General features: G+C 37.8%; 2 protein-coding genes and 1 pseudogene across 2 annotated transcripts; 2 read left to right on the forward strand and 1 right to left on the reverse strand.

Moving 5' to 3' along the window:
• Window positions 1-6,551: 6,551 nt before the first annotated feature.
• On the forward strand, window positions 6,552-7,872 carry LOC103975168 (NAC transcription factor 32-like; annotated as a pseudogene).
• Window positions 7,873-8,986: 1,114 nt separating this feature from the next.
• LOC135615343 (protein FAR1-RELATED SEQUENCE 7-like) lies at window positions 8,987-13,228 on the forward strand. The gene is made up of 4 exons (XM_065113672.1): window positions 8,987-9,282; window positions 9,426-12,061; window positions 12,147-12,195; window positions 12,433-13,228. The coding sequence occupies exons 1-3, from the start codon at window positions 8,987-8,989 to the stop codon at window positions 12,161-12,163; spliced, it is 2,949 nt and encodes a 982-aa protein (XP_064969744.1). The 3' UTR covers window positions 12,164-12,195; window positions 12,433-13,228.
• Window positions 13,229-17,825: 4,597 nt separating this feature from the next.
• Window positions 17,826-18,913, reverse strand: LOC135615344 (zinc-finger homeodomain protein 8-like). Its single transcript, XM_065113673.1, has one exon. The coding sequence runs from the start codon at window positions 18,778-18,780 to the stop codon at window positions 17,986-17,988; it is 795 nt and encodes a 264-aa protein (XP_064969745.1). The 5' UTR covers window positions 18,781-18,913; the 3' UTR covers window positions 17,826-17,985.
• Between the last annotated feature and the right edge of the window lie 1,591 nt (window positions 18,914-20,504).

Raw genomic sequence — 20,504 nt, forward strand, 5'->3', positions numbered from 1 at the left:
TTGAACTACATATAACCAATAAAGAATTTGCTCATGGTTTAACAAGAGTGTATTATGGCCCCTATTTTAGATAGACTAAGTTAACTTGCTCGATGGAACCCAGCGGTGACTCCATCTCGCACCATCTTCTAACGCAACCTGCTCGCCGCGTGGTCTGACGTCGGTCCCACCCAGTAGATTAGATAACAAGTCCGAGCTTAAGCAAAAGTCAAAACTAATTCAGTTACATTAATTGTAGACGCCGTTTAGAGATTTAGTTTTACAAATATATACAGATTCTTTTTCGTAAATGCATCTTAAGACGATAGATAGTGAAGAAAAAAAAACATTTTAAGAGCTTTAAAATTTAGCAATGTAGAAAATAAATAAGATTCTTCGAGAGGATGTATTATGTTCTCTTCAATAATATATGTGTTGATAATATGGATAAGAAGTAACCAACCGTCGAGGATCTTTTTTACTCACCGTCTTAGTTGTTCTTTTTTATATTTGAATTTCTCTTTCTTTTTTGTTATTTAATCCAAACTAAATTGTCAGTTTCTGTAGTATTATTATTATATACATTACTTTCAAGAACAAGATAAAAGACTAACCACCTGTACCACTACTATAGGTCACCCACATCTCATCATGTCAACTTCAAACAAAAATAAGGGAATCCTTCTGAATCCCGACTCAAATAAATTATAATCAAATATATAGAAATTTAAGATTCATGTCAAAAATAAAATTACGGATATCACCATCTGTCTACCTAGTGTCGTGATTTCTATTGGTCCTTCCTCTCACGTGCCCACTGAATTATCGGAACACCACGATGTGCGTCGAGTTGATGTCAACACCCAACCACGGTGCCATCCTCCGCCACCCGCACGTAACTACATATTGATTCATCACCGAGTTGTAGCGAGCGTGATCCCATCCCACCACATCCTTCATAATTTTCGCCACCACATGTCGACGCATTGTAGGATCACTGTAGTGGTCCACTTACAGGCTCGGTTGAGAATGCATGATAAAAATAAAATACTATGATATAATTAAAAAAAATACTTTCAATCAAAAAAATTAAAATAATATTAAATAAGAGATAAAATAAATAACACTTATAAGACATCTCCAAGTGCACACTACCTTATTTCATAAACTATGATCCAATTATAAGATGTAGTGATAACTATCTCACCCTATCATGTCATTGAGGATGTATAGAAACTATCATAGAATTTATAGGTCATGAGCTACTTAGGTAAAATATGACTATAACTACCTAAAATATAACAACTATCTAGATAAACTATCTATGAATTAATTTTCAATACTTCCCCTTAATTCATAGTTACATATACCAATTTGAGACATAAAATAAATATACTTCTGAATTGGGAGTGACTTGGTAAAAATATCTATAACTTGTTCATCTATGCTATAATACTTTATTGTTATGGCTCTATTTACTATAATATTGCAGCGTATCTCTATCTGCTTTGTTCTTCCATAAAATATTGGATTATTCGTCATTACAATTGTGGCTTTGTTATCACAAAATATTTTAGTTGTCTTTATTTATTCTTGATGAAGATCTCTAGAAAGTCTTTTAAGCTATATTGCTTGACAAGTTACATATGCTATAGCTACATATTCCCCAAGTTGACAAGTTGCTAGACAAGTCTTTTAAGCTATCTGATTACATAGTTAGATAAACTACCTATGAATTAATTCTCAACACTTCCCCTTAATTCATAGTTACATATACTAATTTGAGACATGAAATAAGCATATATTTGAACAAGGAGTTACTTGGTGAAAACATCTGCAACTTGTTCATCTGTGTTATAATATTTTATTATTTAGCTCTATTTACTATAATATTATAGCGTATTTTTATATGGTCATTCTTTCAAAAAATATTAGATTCTTTGTCATTGAAATTATAATTTTATTGTCATAAAATATTTCACTTAGTCTCTATTTATTGTTGATGAAGATCTCCAAAAAGTCTTTAAAGTTATATTGCTTGACGAATTGTAGATGTTGTAGGTACATATTTTGCTTCTGATGTCGTTAATATAGTTGTTGCTTGCTTCTTTGAACTCTAAGATATATCTCTTGATCTGAAACTAAAATATTACCTAAAGTACTCTTTGTATCATCCAAAACTCTTGTTCAATCACTATCAATAAAACCAAATAATTTATATTTAAAATTATGATAATACCAAATGCCATAATATGTAGTTCCAAAAATATAATACAGAATTCTTTTAATAGCTCTAAGATGATGTTTGTTTGGATAATGCATAAACTTGATACTACACCAACAGAGAAGGTAATATTTGGTCGAGTATGGGTTAGATAAATTAAAACTGTAATTAAACTTTTATAGTATCTTGTGTTAAGTCTTGGATTTTCATGATGAAACTAATTGATAGTGTTTATCTGATCTGCATTTTGAGTAATGTAGGAAGCTTCAATTAGGAAGAAATAATTAAAAGCAGGAAGAATCATGTTGGGCCGGAGTAGAAAATGTCAAAAGATTAGATATCGAGTCGGAGGATCGGTTAATGTATCGACATAAGGCTTCGGGCCATGGGTTCGGATATCGGGCCAAAAAGAGCGAAAATTACATCAAGAAGATTAGGGTTGCGGAGGTCAACATACCGATTGGGCAATAGGCCGCAAGAGAGGACGATGCACCGAAGAATCGGATGAAGCATTGATGAACTAATGATATGCCAGACATCATTTGATTCAAGCTTTGTAATAATTATCTAGATCGAAGTAGGTTTTGGGCGTAATTGAGTTGGAATTGGGCCAACTCAATTAGGGGTCAGTTGAGTCCAAATTTGGGTTATGTTGGGCTAAGTGAAAGGCTCAAATAGTGATCCAACAGGTGAAACCATCATGACACAAGCTCTAAGATGATGTTTGTTTAGATTATGCATAAACTTGATAGTACAATAACAGAGAAGGTCATATTTGATCGAGTATGGGTTAGATAAATCAAACCTCAAACTAAACTTTTATAGTATATTGCTTTACGAAACATATACCATCTTTAAATTTATGAAACATATACCATCTTTAAATTTTAATTTTTTATTTATATTTATGGGTGTTGGTATAGCTTTGTAATTAATTATGTTAGCTTTTTAAGTAGATCCATCGTATATTTTCTTTGTGAAACAAAAAATTTATCTGATCTTTACTTCACCTCCAATCTAGGAAAATAGTATAGTAGACCTAGATTTGGTATTTCAAACTTATTCATCATGTATTTTTTAAATTCTACCATAGAAGTGTTTGATGAATATATATATACCTATATATACATATATATACATATATATATATACATATATATATATATGTATATATATATGTATATACATATGTATATACATATATATATGTATATACATATGTATATACATATATATATATATATGTATATACATATGTATATACATATATATATACATATATATATATATATATATATATTTATACATATGTATATACATATATATATATATATACATATATATATATACACATATATATATATACATATATATATATATATACATACATATATATATATACATACATATATATATATATACATACATATATATATACATACATACATATATATATACATACATACATATATATATACATACATACATATATATATACATACATATATATATATATACATACATATATATATATATATATATATATATATATATATATATATACATACATATAATATCAACATAAAGGCAAACTATAAGAATATAATATTTACCTTCCTTTAGATAAAGAATAGGTTCATTATTACTCCTTTTAAATTTATTTTGATAAAAATAATAATTAATTTTATTATACCATGTTTTGGAGTTTGTTTAAGCCTATAAGCCCATAAAGAGCTTTATTTAGCTTAAATATCTTTTCTTCGTATCCTTTAACTAAAAAATAGGTTGAGTAACAAAAAAAACTCTTTTTATAAATCTTCATTTAAAAATACATATTTCATATCAAATTGATAAACAAGCTAACTCTGAGTAGCTAAACCAAGAAAGGTCTCACGGTCTCAAATCTAGTAATTAAAGAAAAAGTATTATCAAAATTAGTACATTATTATTATGAATATTCTTTTGCTATAAGCTAACCCTTGTGTTTTTGGATACTTCAATCTGCATTATATTTTATTTTGAACACCCATTTTAATCTAATAACTTTCTTTTCTTTCGGTAGATCCATTAGCTCGGTTTCATTTTTCTCAATTGACTTGACTTCCTCCTTCATGACTTTCACTATTCTTCTTTTTCAATTGCCTCCTCAAAACTTATAGGATCTAAAATAAATAAAGTAAATATTAAATTATAAATTTCTATTAGTGACCTACATTTTCTTGGAGGGGTTTTATTTAAAGAATCATTTGAGAAATTTGAAGGTAAGGTTGATGATAAACTTGTTGGAGTAGGATTTGTCACTTGATTATAGAGAGTGTCTCATTTTGTTGGAATCTAAATTTATTTTTCATCTTTATTGATTTTTCAATTTCAATTTATTCTTTCATCAAACATAATATTATTTTTCAATTTATGTGGTGATGTTAATTCCATACAAATATTATTTTCTTCATAAAAAGAATTAAACTCATTAGATAAAAGTTCATCATCTTTATCTATCTGAATTGCCTTTATGCATCTACTACTTTACCTTTCTACAAGTATCTAAAATTTTAAAAAATTATCATATATTTTATATTTTAATTTTAGAAAATATAACAAACTCATGCGACTATAATTAGTAAACAATAGAAAATATTGACTTCCACTAAATAATTTTATATTTATAAGTTCACATAAGTTAGCATAAATTAATTCAAGATAATTGGATGCTCTCTATGCTTTTCCAATAGAAAATAGGTTTTACTTTATTTATCATAAATGCATCCTTCATATACATCAAGTGTATTAATTTTAGGTAATTTAAATTTTTTTTATTTAACAACCTTAAATCTTTTATGTTAAAACGTTCATATCTTAAATGCTACAAATTATACACATTCATTTGAATTGCAACAAAGCACGCTTTTCAATATTTAAAACATCAAGTGCAAACTTTTTGTTTTGCATAATGTAAACATTATCAAGGTGTTTTACCTTTCCTTGATTTGTTTGCACCTCAATTATTTCTTTTTCTTCTACTTGGATTTGTTTGTTATCTCCAAGTCTAATTTTCAACTTATGAGTTTCATCAATATATCTAAATATTGATCTTATGTCTAACATATAATTAGAACATCCACTATCTAAAAATCAAATATTATTTGAAATATCATTAATTTATGAATGACTCATAAATAACTTATTATTTTTATCATTTTCCTCCGTATCGCTTGTTTGCTTTTCTCATTTCTAGCAATCTATCATCATGTGACTAAATTTTTTATAATAATGACATTGAATTTTACTTTTATAATTTTTTTATCATAATTTGATTATTTTTGCTCATCATGCACATCAAAAGTGTTTCTTCCTTTTTCTTTTTTATTTCTTCTACCATAACATCCTCCTTTGTCATGTCCTCTTATTATTGATTTTTTTCTCTTCTTTTCAAGTAAAAGACTCTATCTTAATCTAAAATATTTTTTTTTATTTTTTTCAAGTGATTTATTCAATCTTACTTCAAACTTAATCTAAAATAAGAACCTATTAGTTTATCAAATGAAAAAATAAATAAATTTTTTGACAACTCGATTACAATAATAACATAATCAAAATTTAAAGTTAAGCTTATCAAAATTTTTACAATAATTATATGATTATGAAGATGCTCATCATAAGATTTCATTTGCCAAATAATTTAAGTCACTCAAGAAAAAAAATCTTTCACTTGGAGGTTGTCGCTGCTGTAATTCTTGAGAATATTATCTTATATATAACTTATTGAATAAAGAATAATGCTTGTAAGTCCTTCTTTCTATTTTTTCTTAGCTTGGTTTTTTTATATGGATATGCATATCCATTCTCTATTAAGTCCCAAAGATCTTGGGACTTCAATAAAATCTTTATTTTGATATTTTTAAAATTTATAGTATTTGACTGAAAAAATGAGAATAAGGGATTGAGATATATAATTACCATTGAAAGCCATAATATATTGTTTAAATCGAAATTTAACTTTGATACTATAAATATTGGGGATGAATGAATAAGAAAATAATAAAAATAGAATACTTTGAATCCAAAAAAACCTAAAGTAGTATTAAATAAGACGTAAGATAAATAACACTTATGTATACTAGCTTTGTGTCATGAACTATATAGTCCATGATCTTATTTATAAAACTTAGTGATAAATAGATCATTCCATCATATCATCCGTGATCAAATTAAGTATATAAACTACCTCAATCCATGATCAACTTAAGTATATAAACTATCTCGTAACTTTTAGATCATCGATTATAATTATAATTTTCTAGAACATGATAATTATTTAGATAATTATCTATGAATCCCCCGCACGTCTGTATCTGCCTTCTCCCTTCGCCGCTATCAATGGCGGTCGCTTCTCCTTTGTTTCGTGTCAGCCAGCAGCAGCGACGGCAGAGGGCGAGAGGATGAACGGCGCGATCTGGTCCTCCCTCCCGGGTTCCGCTTCCACCCCACGGACGAGGAGCTGGTGATGCACTACCTCCTCCGCCGGTGCGCCGCGCAGCGCAGCCCATCCCCGTGCCGGTCGTCGCCGAGGTCGACCTCTACAAGTACGACCCCTGGCAGCTCCCAGGTAAGCACGCAGTCGGCCCCCCTCGCGCCTGCTTTGTTCTCATCCGTCCGGTGCTAATAGCACGGTGCAGATTGATCCTGACGTCTCGAAATCTCGCCAGGAATGGCTCTCCACGTGGAGGAGGAGTGGTACTTCTTCTCGCCCCGGGACCGCAAGTACCCCAAGGGGTCGAGGCCTAACTGGGCGTCAGGCACCGGCTACTGGTAGGCCACCGGGACCGACAGGCCCATCGGCTCGCCTCAGCCGATGGCCATAGAAAAGGCGCTCGTGTTCTACTCAGGGAAGCCGCCCAAGTCTGAGAAGACCAACTGGATCATGCACGAGTACCGCCTCGCCGACGTTGACCGCTCCGCCCGCAAGAAGAACCAGAGCCTCCGGGTATGTCTTACACGTACCATTAAACGCAAAGATGTTCTCATCCAAACTCGACACATAGTTGCTCGCCGTCATCTGCAATTGGACGACTGGGAGCTGTGCCGGATCTACCACAAGAAGGGCGCCGTGGATAAGCAGGCCAACCCGAGGAACCACCGTCGGCTGGAGGCTCACCCGCAGCTAAAGCACGAGGCCCTCCCCCAGGCGGGGGCGACCGACATGATCTGCTTCGACTCGTCCGAGTCGCTGCCGCGGTTTTGCTGGGCGAGTCGAGCAGCTCGGGACACGCGCTGTCGTCGCCAGAGTTCATGTGCCAGCGGGAGGTAGAGATCCAGCCCAGGTGGGACGTGGCCGGCTGCGACGACTGGGTGATGGACCTCAGAGCCAGGCTAGTCGACGAGGACGCCACCGTGTGCCGCGACTCGTTCCAGGACCTCTTCGTGTATCTCCAAAGACCATTCTAGTGGATTTCGGTAACAAGTACTACCAGAAGTGACGCTCGTCGACTACTAATTGGTGTGGACTTACAAAATACCCCACAGATCCGTTATCTCCAATGAAGAATACGGGTCAATGTGTGTCTGTGATGTATCTGAAGTTGTATCAGTTGGGCAGCAGTGTAGTTGGAGACAAAGTTTGGGGCTGCAGAGTTTTGTGCTCCTGTTGTGTGGTGTGTGGAGTAATGCAAGATCTTCTGGTGGTCCACATAATGCCTGCCTTTGGGGTGGTATTTGTTGCATATGGACTTCATGGACAATCAATCTTTGTTGTGTCTTAGATGGTCGATGACTAGATTGCTGATGTGTTCTTTTAGATGTATGTTTCTGTGGGTTCTGTGAATCTGCTTTAGAATCTGAGTAGGAGCTACTAAAAGCACACACTTGCATACTAATCATGACATGCATGATCGGCATCACTCCTGAAAAGAAATAGTATGAAAGAGTGGATCAGATACAACGGATCCATGCATAGCATTCCGAGACGTACATTGCACTTACTCAGGTGGATATTATCGAGATGTAATGCATCCATGCAAAGCATTATGAGACATACACGTCACTTTGATATCGAAGCTAGAATGGGTTCCGATGTTATAATAAATACAAAAAAAATTATTTTTATTAAAATATAAAAGTTTATTTCTATTATTACTTTAATTTATTTTTTTTTTTAATTTTATCTTCACGAAGTCTCTTCTCGAGCGAATTATTTTTCTATCATTCCTGTAATGTACATTATTTTAGAATCTACTTGGTTTATCTTGTTGAAAATCTTGTAAGGATTATTCTTATTTTCACATAACATATAATTTATTGTTTGAGATGTAAATTTTTTTATTTAACTTTTACTTTACATTTTATACTGAATTAAACATTGAAGTAATTTTAACGGACATACTCCCAATGCTAATTTTAATATAACGATTAATCGTCCTCTTTGGATATTTGAATTCCTGTGACATAATGACTTTTAGAAGGTAGAACAGATTGATTCGAGATATGGCCGATTATGACACTAACATTTGTTTTTATTTCAGATATTTATATGTATTTGATGATAACAGAGAGATTTGATCCATTTAAATCAGATTTGTATGCTATTTAATCAAGTTTGAAATATAGTATATAGCATATTTGGATTTAGAGACGAATACAAGTATTTTTCGGATTACCGGAGTTTGGATCGAACGAAAGTTGGAGAGTATACCATCCATCTGTTGTTCTTCAAAAACTCTTCTCCGCATGCCTCTCAAATCTCACCCAGAATGTTGGAAGTGGGGTTTCCGGGCCATTCTACATGGCATGGCTCTCGTACTAATGGCCGCTTCCGACGACACGTGGCTCCCGAACGATTGGACTCGATGGAGGTGCTCCAAAGCTGGATTGAAGAGCCCCCTGGTGTCCGCGGTCGACTCCGACACGTGTAGCGCATCCGCGCGGGTCGTACCGCAGGTTCTCCCTTCTCCCCTGCTCCGCCCCCCTCCCCTCCGCTGTTGCCGTCCAACCGTGGTCGGACCTTCGCACTGTCCGATCACTCTCTCCTCCTCTCCCTCCCAACGCGCCGCCATTACAACTGAGAAGGTGCAACCGAAGCCGAGGTGAATCCGCTTCCGATCTCGTTCCTTTCGGTTTTCCTGGTCTCCTTCCGCCTCCCTTAGCTCTTTCATCACTCAAAGGTGAGATGTTGTGAATTCGTTTCGCGTCCAGACTGCACCTCACGCCGCTCTCTGTTCTTGCAAAGGGGAGATGTTTCGAATTTCCGCAGACCAGGATCGGCTCCGGCTGAAGCGAAAGATCGGATCATTTTAGGCTTTAGGGCGGGAAATTTCGTCGCCAAGGAAGAAATGACGTCCGAACCGGCGGAGCAGCATGATGGATCTGCGGAAACTGCTGCCGACGAGGAGGGCTGGGTGCCGAGGGTCGACATGGTGTTCGAGAACGATGAGAAGGCCTACCTTTTCTACTGCCTCTACGGCATGCGGATGGGGTTTGGTGTCCGGAAGCATCTGGTGAAGCGGCGGTCCTCTGGGTCGGTGTACTGCCGGGTGTTCTCCTGCTACAAAGAAGGGTTCTGTAGGAGCCTCAAGGAGGGGAAGAAGCCAAAGCCGAACGCCAGGAGCGGCTGCCAAGCTCACATGACCATCCGGATCTTGGACAATGGTGGATTTCGCGTGAGTGAGTTCGAGCCGCAGCATAACCATGATCTAGCTCCCGAGGTTCCATTGCTTGTCACCGATTCGACTAGTGGATCAGATACAACACGAAAAGCTGGCGATAAGAACGCCCTAAAGCAAGCGATGGTTCGGCGAAGTCTTGCAAATTTTGTGCCGCTGAAATCTATCAATGCCACAAAGGTTGAAGATTTGGGAACTGCTTTGAGATATATGCAGCGAAGAGTGCCAGAGACCCGCTGTGGTTACTCCTCTACCAAAACAGGGGAGGCGCATCATTGCATCGATGATGCCCAGCACGAGAGCTTGGTGCCCAAGGTCGATCTGGAATTTGAGGATGATGAGGAGGCCTACCTGTTTTATATTAACTATGCTACCAGCATCGGATTTAGTGTTAGAAAGCATCTAGTGAAACGCAGAGCCTCGGGCGTGGTTTATTCCAGGACTTATGTTTGTCACAAGGAGGGATTTCGTCGAAAGAAAGATGAGCAGAGGAAAAGGTGTCCAAAGCCGTATGACAGAACGGGTTGTCTTGCATCCATGACCATTAAGATCACGAAGAATGGGAGGTATCGTGTGTCAGAATTCATGCCAAAGCACAATCATCCACTAGTAATCCCATCCAAAGCTCACTTATTCAGATGGCGTTGGCGTAGGGGGATGCATAAATCTCAGGCTGATTTAGTGGATCTTGATGATGAATTTGGGGCAGTGTCAGAAACTATGGAGGAACAAATTGATGCACCGAGAGACAGTTGTCGTGATCCCATTTTTACTTCTGTAAATTGCAAGAATTACATTCCATCCAAGCGGACAAACGATGTTAGGATTGGAGATGTTGGAGCCATGATGCAATACTTTCATGAGAAACAGATTGCTGATCCCTCCTTTTACTATGCATTGCAGCTGGACAGGGATGACCAAATAGCAAATGTTTTTTGGAGTGATGCCAAGTCTATAGTTGACTTTGAATACTTTGGTGATGTTGTCTGTTTTGACACATCATATAAGACGAGTGACTATGGTAGGCCATTTGCACCCTTCATTGGCGTAAACCATCATAAGCAAGCCATCATATTTGGTGCTGCAATGCTTTATGATGAAACAGAAGAATCTTTCAAATGGTTATTTCAGACATTCAAGGATGCCATGAACGGAAAACAACCCAAGGTTATCCTGACAGGCCAATCTAAGATGATGAGTAATGCATTAGATGCGACGTGGCCAGGTACAACACATCGTCTTTGTGTGTGGCAGTTGTACAATGATGCTACCATGTACCTAAATTTCATCTTCCAAGGTTCAAAAACTTTCTCTAGAGATTTCAGTAAATGCATTTATGATTATGAGGATGAAGAAGAGTTTTTGTCAGGCTGGCAAACTTTATTGCAAAGTTATGATCTCCATGCGAATGAATGGTTGGCTAGTCTATATGAAGATAGGAAGAAATGGGCGCTGCCATACGAACGACAAATGTTTTGTGCAGACATGACATCCACACTGGTTAGTGAAAATATGAACAGTGAGCTCAAAGAATATTTGGACCCAAAACTCGATCTTCTGGACTTTTTTAAACGCTATGAAGAAATTGTCGATAAGCGAAGAGATGCTGAATTAGAATATGATATCCATGCACACCAATGTATTCCTAAATTGCCTTTTTCCCGAATGTTGAGACAGGCTGCAAATATGTATACGCCTGCTGTATATAAGACATTCCAAACAGAGTTTGAATTGTCCATGGATTGTATGGTATATTGTTGCGGACAAGAAGGGACAATGTTTCGGTACAAGGTTACCATTGAGGATAAGGCAAAGGAATACATTGTAGAATTTGACTCATCAAATGGTACAGTTGCATGCAGTTGCAAAAGATTCGAGTTTGTAGGTATTCATTGCCGTCATGTGCTTAAGACACTTGATGTTATAAATATTAAGGAGTTGCCACCGCATTATATATTGAAGCGGTGGACTAAAGATGCAAAGGTGACAAACCTACATGAAAATCATGGAATAGCAGTTAATGGGGAAAACAGATCAACTGTTGGAAGGCGATATAGCTCTTTGTGCTCCATTCTGAATAAAATTGCAGTAAGAGCTGCAGAAAATTTGGAATCGTATATGTTTATTGAGAGCTTATCAGGCCAACTTATGGACCAAATACACCAGATCATGCAAACTGCAACTTCTGGAGATCCTGATGATGGTTAGCATTATTTGCTCCAGTCGATACTTGAAATATTGGTTCTTCTGTATTTACGTCAAGGCACTAAAAGTTGGGTGGCGTGCAGGAATTTCTGGGTTCTAACAGGTGTCACCAAACATTTCAGAATGGATCAGGTGGATTCTTAGTATTAGAATTATTATGCTTGTTTATCGTTTGTAGCCTCATGTTAGATCTGCATAGTAATTTTGACCTAGGTTGTGTATCCTTTCTTTATTAAAATGGAGGTAGCATGTTTTAAATTGTGACCCTTATTATGAATAATAACCTTTATGGTCATCTTCAAATGATGTACTGTAAGGTAAGACATAACGTAGTTAAACTAACAATAATTCCCTTTTGCTGTGCTTCAGTCAGCTGGCAATCGCTGCTGGCTGAACTACCAGTCATGGTGGTTGGAAGCGTGAGACTTCGATGTTGGATTTTTGTAAGTTCGTACTCTGATATTTAATAAGAGTATTGGATCATAAATCAAGTTTGGCTTACAAGTTCAGATAACCCAGAGCATAGAAGGCATTTAAATTGATAAAAAACATGTTCTTGTCATGTTCTGTTTTCGTGTTGACAGGTCTCTTTTGCCCCCTTATTAGAGGAAGCGCGCTAAATCGATGGGGAAGGGAATTGCATGTAAGACTTTCCATTTGCTTGCTTAACGATCAGAGTCTCTAAATTTGTTAAGTTAACATGAGGTATGCAGTTACACAAGTAATACTGGAAGCGCGGCCAACAAGTTGATGGATATTTATGGAGTATACATGCGCAAGGCTGGTATATTAAAGCACTTGTTTTGAAGTGCTATGCTTGTGCATCTTTATTCCTTTGCTTTTATTTTGTTCCCATAATACCTAACTTACCAACTTTGAAATAGTAGTCAGAGTGGTATTTTTGTTAGATAATATGATTTGCAGAAGAACAGTATGACCAACAGATCAACTGTCTCAATGCCTACTATTTGTCTAGTTTTCCTAAGCCTTTTCCTGAAGTCCATGATGAGTCTTGATGGTTAAGTCGATTGTGATTGTAGATATATGTTAATCTAAGTCTTATTTTCCATGATGTATGTTTTGGCCTATCTGTCCTTGGTTACATTTGGTGAGTTACTCCCAACCATTCTGAGTATATAAACATATAAATTGTAGCAATCTCAAATTATCAGTGTCAGCAGTTGTGAGTTATTGTTTGACATTGGAAGTATCATAGGGTATTTGCATAGAATAGATATTTTGCTCAAGTAGCCCATTGTTATAACAAGAAGCATGATGGGGGCTTCTGGATGATGTTTTCCAAGTCTGCTGTATATTTTCAGTATCATGGATATGGATGGATGATGTTATGCAAACCTGCTCAAGCAGTCCTGATGGCTCTATATATATAGTGATGTAATTAGCATCTAATATCTATCAGACTCGCCGGTTTATTATTGTAATAAAATGGGCATGTCAAGCAACTTTTTATTTAGCATGCGATGTGTGTTAAGATTCCTAAGAACATGTGGATCAGGCTATAACTATTAACATATAGTTTTATTGCTTATTAGTTAATTTTTATCATAATCCAGAAAATGGCTGCTTGTGTTTGACGTTTCTCCGGTCGGTTTTGGTTCCAATATTCTGTACACTTATGGTTGCGGCAAATAAGACCACTGTTAATATTTCTTCATGCTCAGATGCTCGACAGAAACTGCGTTACAAAAAGGAACTTAAACCTTAGTCAGTTTGTGAAACTTATGAAATCTGGAAACTATGGTTTAAAATCTTGATCCTTCATCAGTTTTGAACTGTCGGAGCAAAGTATGGTATCGGCACATCTGTTGAAATATCGATTTGTATGATCATCGGGTATCACTAAAGAAATCAATATTATCAGATTTGTACCGAGTCATATAGTCTGGCGTTGGTTCTTGATCCGATCGATAAACATCTTTAGGTACATAATGGCTTTATCTAAAAATTTTAGAAAGATCAAAAAACAAAAAAGAATAAAAGATAGGGGTTTGATAATTTCGAGACGATTAATTTTTAAATTGATCCAAGGCTTTGAATCTTGTTTGATTGTTTGAGAAAAATAATTAAATATATTATACATATATGAAGAGCATAGATATCAAGTTCAATCATCAAAAGTTTTTCTTACTTGCAACAATGCTCCCTACTCCACTTTTCATCCCTACTCCACTTTTCATCGTAATGCTAGCACAAATCCTTTGCTGATTATTCTTTGAGTTCCTCTTATGTTAATTTTCTAGTATTAGGATTCTGATTAAGAATGGTCGAAGTAATTGTCTTACTAGTCACTTGTTTATTAATACTCTTGGTTTGATGGTTTTTCATGTTAATTTTTTTATCATGCAATTGTACAAAAGAAATTACAGCTATCACAATTTGAGGTTAGCGAGTCTTAACTTCACAACAAATATTTGAATTAAGATTTTCAATAAATGTTTCTATCAATTATCTTTTAGACTAATCTTTAGCTCAATTTGATAGTCATTCAAATCGACTTTAATACTATAATAAAATAAAAGACGCAAACTATACAATTCTTGTGTAGTTGATGTGGCAGCATAAGTGTATTCAAAATGCCTTTAATACCTAGCAATCGGGTTAAAATTTTTCTTATCTTTATTCTTAAAAGACGATTTTCAATCAATTATGCTTGTAATGTTATTTATAAACTTCTCATGAATACTTTAGCTAATCATATTTTTATTATTTTATTAATTTTATTAATCAAGAATAGTCTGCTTTTGTTATGCAGAAACATTCATGGTAATATTATTATTATTTCTGAATTATTCTATTGGATGGTTAAATAAAAAAGAAAATTATCACTTTTCATCGTTAAGTTTGACTTTGGTTTTTAATTATTGAAACTCCCCATAATTTAAACTTCCCATCCTAATATTTTAATTGGATTATTGCTTGCATTTCCCCCTGAATGTTCTCTTGCAAATTAGTGAGACCTATTCTAAGTGTTCGACAAGGGGATCTTATTTCATCATATTTCTTCACTATTGTGGAATATATTTTTTCTTTATTCCATGACTAATCATAATCTAATCACTCCATTTAACCTCATGTATGTCGATGATATCCTAATTTTCGTTTGGGACAATGTAAAATCTTGCTCTAATATTTATAAGGCCTTAAATCTTTTTATTAAATTTTTAAATCTAAAAGACAATAAATCTAAGTCTAAGTTTCTCCTCCCACCCAAATGTGATCAAGTCATCAAGCATCATATCTGCAATTCCTTTGATATTCAAGAGGATGATTAGCCTTTTAAGTATCTTAATACTGATGTCACTCACTTAAGAAAGACTTTATCACTGTTATCAAACTGAGTTAAGTGATACAATTTTAAATAGAATCTAGGGTTGATAGAAATCTCTTATTTTACAAACCGATAAGGCTATTCCAATCAACTCTGCGGTTAATGTTATCCTTATCCACATGAGTTTTAAGATATTCGAAAAGGTTATTCATTTGATTAGGAGCACGTGGTTAATGTTATCCTTATCCACATCAGTTTTAAGATATTCGAAAAGGTCATTCATATGATTAGGAGCACCTCTAGGGACTTCTTCTAGTAACAACAATAATAATAATCATAAGAAGGTTAAACTCTTAAGTTGAGTTTACATCATCTGTTCTAAAGATGTCGGGGGTTTAGATATCAAAAACCTGTAAGGAAAAGTATGAGCGCTAAAAGAATTATTTTTTTTATCAACAATGATATGCATCACTATCGTCATAAGTATATATGATATCCTATACTGTTAGCATTAAAATCCAAAACCTAACTTATGTTAGATCTAGAAATAGAAAGGTATACATTAGTTTTTAAACAATCTTAAAAAGAGTTTTTCGCTTACTCGGGCTCCTCCATTAATATTTGGTCTAATCCATAATTTTTTTTTTGAATAGCGTTTATTTAACATCCACTTAGTTGATCGGGTTTATGTTGTTTCTGACCTCATTCTCATGAATGCTTAGAATATTCACCTTATTAATTTTATATTCCATCCGAATCTTGTGACAAAAATCTTATCTATTCCTACGATATAAATGGGTTTGGAGCCCTCCTCATCTACTTGGCCTCTCTTCCACTGGTAATGCCTAAAGGTTCTTAAAAAATAATGAATTGTCTTGTGATAACAATTGGATTGGTTGGAAGGTAATTGAGATTTGCTCGTCCTTTCTAAAGTTCAAATATTTTTGTGAAAATTTACTTGGCATTGCCTCCCCGTCTGTTTGTCAGATTTTTCCTTATCCCTGTTCTCACTTGTTGATTCCATCGAACACATATTCTTCCAATGTCCTTTCGCTTGTCGATGTAGGAATCTTATGCATGATAAGTTGCATATCTCTTTCTACATCGTTAGGTCAGGCTTGTTTGTCAGTATAAGGATCTGATTTTTCAGATGATTTTTGTATAAACTCTAATTCTTTTATTCTTTCTATAATATTATAGTATAATAAAGTGATTTTATTTATAAAAAAAAACACAGTTAGCCTGTCATTGTGTTAGACTCGCATGAATGTTTAAGAGGTATGAAGTCAATCATAATAAGCATTTGCCTTTATTGAAGATGATAGGAATGTGTTAAGGAGACAAATTATAAATAAAAAATTAATAATAAAAGTATATGACTTTTTGCTAATGATAAAACATTATATATATTTTTGGTGTAGCTTGTGAAATTTTGATCTGTCATATCATGTCACTTTTTTGTCTCAATAACTTTGATTGTTTCGAGTTATTTTAAAGTAAGGATCATCCTTCTTTTAACTAGCAACTACTATATAGTTAAAGAATTCAGAAAATTCCCATTTGTTCATGCACGATTAGGGCAAAAAAGTTCAGTGGAGCAATACAAGACCTTGCTCTTCCCAACTCAAAACACACATGGACGAGCCTTCATGCCGCTGCCGGCAACCCTCTTGTGTAAGCAAAGAGATCAACCTTTCATTATTTATTTGTATTCTAACCATCCAAATGTTAGTATCGGCCATCATCCAAACGCTGACGTTGAACGATCTCCATCACAATCTGTATGATCGGGGATAGATGTGCGTGCGCATGCCACTGTAGAGCTGCCGAGGTCCATCTTTATTATTTGTATCATAATAATCATCGATATGTTAGCATCGAGCATCATCGATACGTTGATATTAAATAATCTCCACCATAATCTAGGGTAGATACGTGTGCGCATGCCTGTACACAGCAGCTGCTGCAAGGTGGGGGGCCCAGGTTTAAGAGACTGCAACTCGGAAGCTTTTGTGAGCGTATACCAGCGTGATAAAAAGAAACATTCGTCAGAAGCCTTCCTCAACATCTACTGTCGTCCTGCCATTATTTCCCATCGCTTTATGTCGTGCCATTATGATCGTATATAAATAATAGCTTAGCATGGAATTGAGGCCGTATAACAGGTCATAATGGTCTCGGGAAAGATGCAACTCACATGCGACTCACAGAGACGAAAGAATGGCCTGTCATTATTGACCTGCAACGAAGCAAAGCAGCGCTGCTCTTCTGAAGCTTCCACGATGCATTAGACAAAATGTCCATGCACGGTTGACGGTGGAGGCTGATCTGCTTCTCTTTCATTTATCTCTTTTATCTTGTGATTAGGCGTCGGGAAGGTCGCCATCCCCCGTGTCTGCTCACCTTTCTAAAACCCAGCGACGGAAACCCACATAGGAAGTGCACATCAAGCTCGTAACACAATGCTAACAGATTGGCACAGGGGAGGGATGTGGAATTACGAACTAACACTAATCTTAAACCGACCATACTGATCCGGTTGACAAAAGCAACACCCCCAAGAGCTCGTCAGTTTCCATAGCTTGCTACCTTTGTGTTATTATGCTGATACAATATGCACCATACGGGTGGGACTAGACCCGGATGGGCGCGGCGGAGGCGGCATCGCGGGTGGAAGGCTCTGCGGCGGCGGCGGCAACGGAGTGGGAGGCAGAGGAGGAGGAGGCGGAGGAGAGGTGGTTCTTGTTGTTGTGCATCCAGACCTTGAGGACGTGGCGCTTGACGCCGATCTGAAGGCAGAACTCGTCCAGCGCGACGTCGTCCTGCTTCTGGACGCGCCACCCCAGCTTCTCCGCGAAGGCCTGCATCTTCTCCTTCTGCTCCGCCGTGAACTTGGTGCGGAACCGCTTCCGCGACCCCGCCGCCTCGGCCGCTGCCTCCTCGCGCCGCGGCGGCGTCTCCGACCCCACCCGGCAGCTACGGTCCTGCGCGGCCTCCCGGCACGGCGGAGGCGGGGCCGCGGCGAGAGGCGGCGGCTGCATCGCGTGGTACGTTAGCGGTAGCGGGGATGGCAGGAAGGCGGGGAACTGCGGTGGAGGCGACTGCACTAGCTTGCTGTGATCCCACGCGGCGGCGGGGGCGCCGGGGCCGTAGAGGAGGAGGGGTGGCGGCGCCCGAGGCCCGGCGACGGAAATCCCCTCCCGCCGGTGAAAGTTGCGGTGGCATCCGCAAGCGGCGCACTTAAGGGCCTCCAAACTCCCGTCCTCACCGCCCGGCATGAACTCACCGCACCCGTCGTAGGACTGCCCTCCCATCGCTGCCGCGTGGTTGCGGAGGCATTCCCGGTACCTGCCCCCTCCACCGCCGCCTCCCGCAGCCTCCGCCGCCTCTTCGCTCCCCCCCTTATAAGGTACCACGCTTAAATCCATCAGCTGTCGCTTTCTTGTTAAGCGGTAGACAGGCCCAAAGCGAGGGTTTTCTCCGCGCTCCCACACGCCGAAATTAACCCTTTATAATCGCGGAACAGGTATCCAGCCCCCAAATCTTGACACCATTCGGATCCAAGAGCTTAATCCGTCACCCGACCGCCCACCAACTGTTCGGTAATAAGCCCGCCCACCTCCTTTCTAACCTTCCGTCGCGGGATAAAACCCTCCTCCTAACCTTCGTCCAGCGCCACAGCACCCGAGAGAACGGGTGGGTTTTGATGAATAATAAAGGCGGCCACCGATGGGATCACGTGCGCCAGGCCACGTGCAGGCAACTCGCCGGGGGCGGGCCTGAGAGACGCGATCGGTGTGGTCATCCTGATTAGACATGCACGGTTGCACGTGTCCACTTTTGATTCGGTTCGAACCTCGACTTTTCAGCCTTTCCGGAGCCCACCACGTGGGGAGCTTGTCACCGGCGTGGGGTGGGCTTCAGACCGTCCGATGCGCTCATCCAATGGCTGTTAAGTCAGGCCGCCAGCGGGTCCCCGTTGGCGTGGAATGCTCCATGGCGGCGTGGGGCCCTTTGGCATGATTTTACTATCACCCCACGATTTCGGATGCTTATCGCTAGCGATGGTGTACAGCGAAGCGGTGAAAAGGAAAAATCGGGCGTGCGCATAGCGGTCCTGATGCGGGCCGCCCATGACCAGGGACGCACTGTGCGTGGCCGTTGTCGCGGCGGAGCAAGTGGGCGCAGGATAAGGCGAAGCGCGCACGCCGAATGATTCGCCGCAGCAGAAGGCCCCGATACGGTGACGTCATGGGCGGTCGATGATCCCACTCGGAAATCGTGCCTCACAATAAATGCCGCGGCGCTTCTTTCAATTTATCACCGCGTCATGTCTTCGTAACGGGGTCAGCCGTAGCCGGACAGGCACATAAATGGGTCGATGAAAAGCTAAACGTGAGGACGATGGGACCCATCGAGACCGATCAATCACAAGGGAAGATTTACTGCCTTGTGCGGGCCCCCTTTTTTTTTTTTTTTTGTCATTTGGTTTCGTTTGTTTCCTACGGGCTTTTGTTCCGATGGGTGGCGTTAATGTGGGTTTGAACGTGGTGACGAGCATTGACCCTGTGCGATGTGAGGAGTGGTGTGTACCAGAGGGTCCTCTTTTGTGGCTTTGGGGATGAGCGATTGACGTGAGTTAGCGTTTGGAATTTACGTGGGGAGGGAGGGAGATTTCTTGGGGCTTTCTAATTGCAGCTGATTTGACCGAAGGTCTTGATTCTGTGGTCGGCAGCCGATACGAGACGGGGAGGTTGTGGTGTGGTAATAACATTTTGACTGTGGGACATGACGATAATATTTATAAATAAAAAATAACGGTTATAAATATAATTAATTTAAATATCATCTTCATATGACTAATTATTTTTTTAGAAAAAAATATTTATATTTTGGATATTTTTTAAAAATACCACTCTTTTATTTTTATTTTCGAACAATACCTCTAGTTAAAAAATTATCTAAAATATCTTTCAAAACTTTTTTCGTCAAATTTTTTTATTAGTTTTCAACTGCTATCATGTTTTCATTTAATTCGTTTATAATAATTTTCAATAGTATTTATAATATTTTATTAATATATTAAAAATACTATAAATATTATTAAAAAATACTATGAGTGATATCATATCTCTTTCATCATAGATAATTA

The sequence above is a fragment of the Musa acuminata genome, chromosome BXJ2-6, assembly GCF_036884655.1.
Source record: "Musa acuminata AAA Group cultivar baxijiao chromosome BXJ2-6, Cavendish_Baxijiao_AAA, whole genome shotgun sequence".
In the NCBI taxonomy this organism is placed as follows: domain Eukaryota; kingdom Viridiplantae; phylum Streptophyta; class Magnoliopsida; order Zingiberales; family Musaceae; genus Musa; species Musa acuminata.

Bases quoted from the DNA above. Each gene is read 5' to 3' on its own strand.
- LOC135615343 (XM_065113672.1), top strand. From the start codon at position 8,987: ATGGCTCTCGTACTAATGGCCGCTTCCGACGACACGTGGCTCCCGAAC. The intron at 9,283-9,425 runs GTGAATCCGCTT...GTTCTTGCAAAG, and splicing joins AAGGTGCAACCGAAGCCGAG to GGGAGATGTTTCGAATTTCC.
- LOC135615344 (XM_065113673.1), bottom strand. From the start codon at position 18,780: ATGGATTTAAGCGTGGTACCTTATAAGGGGGGGAGCGAAGAGGCGGCG.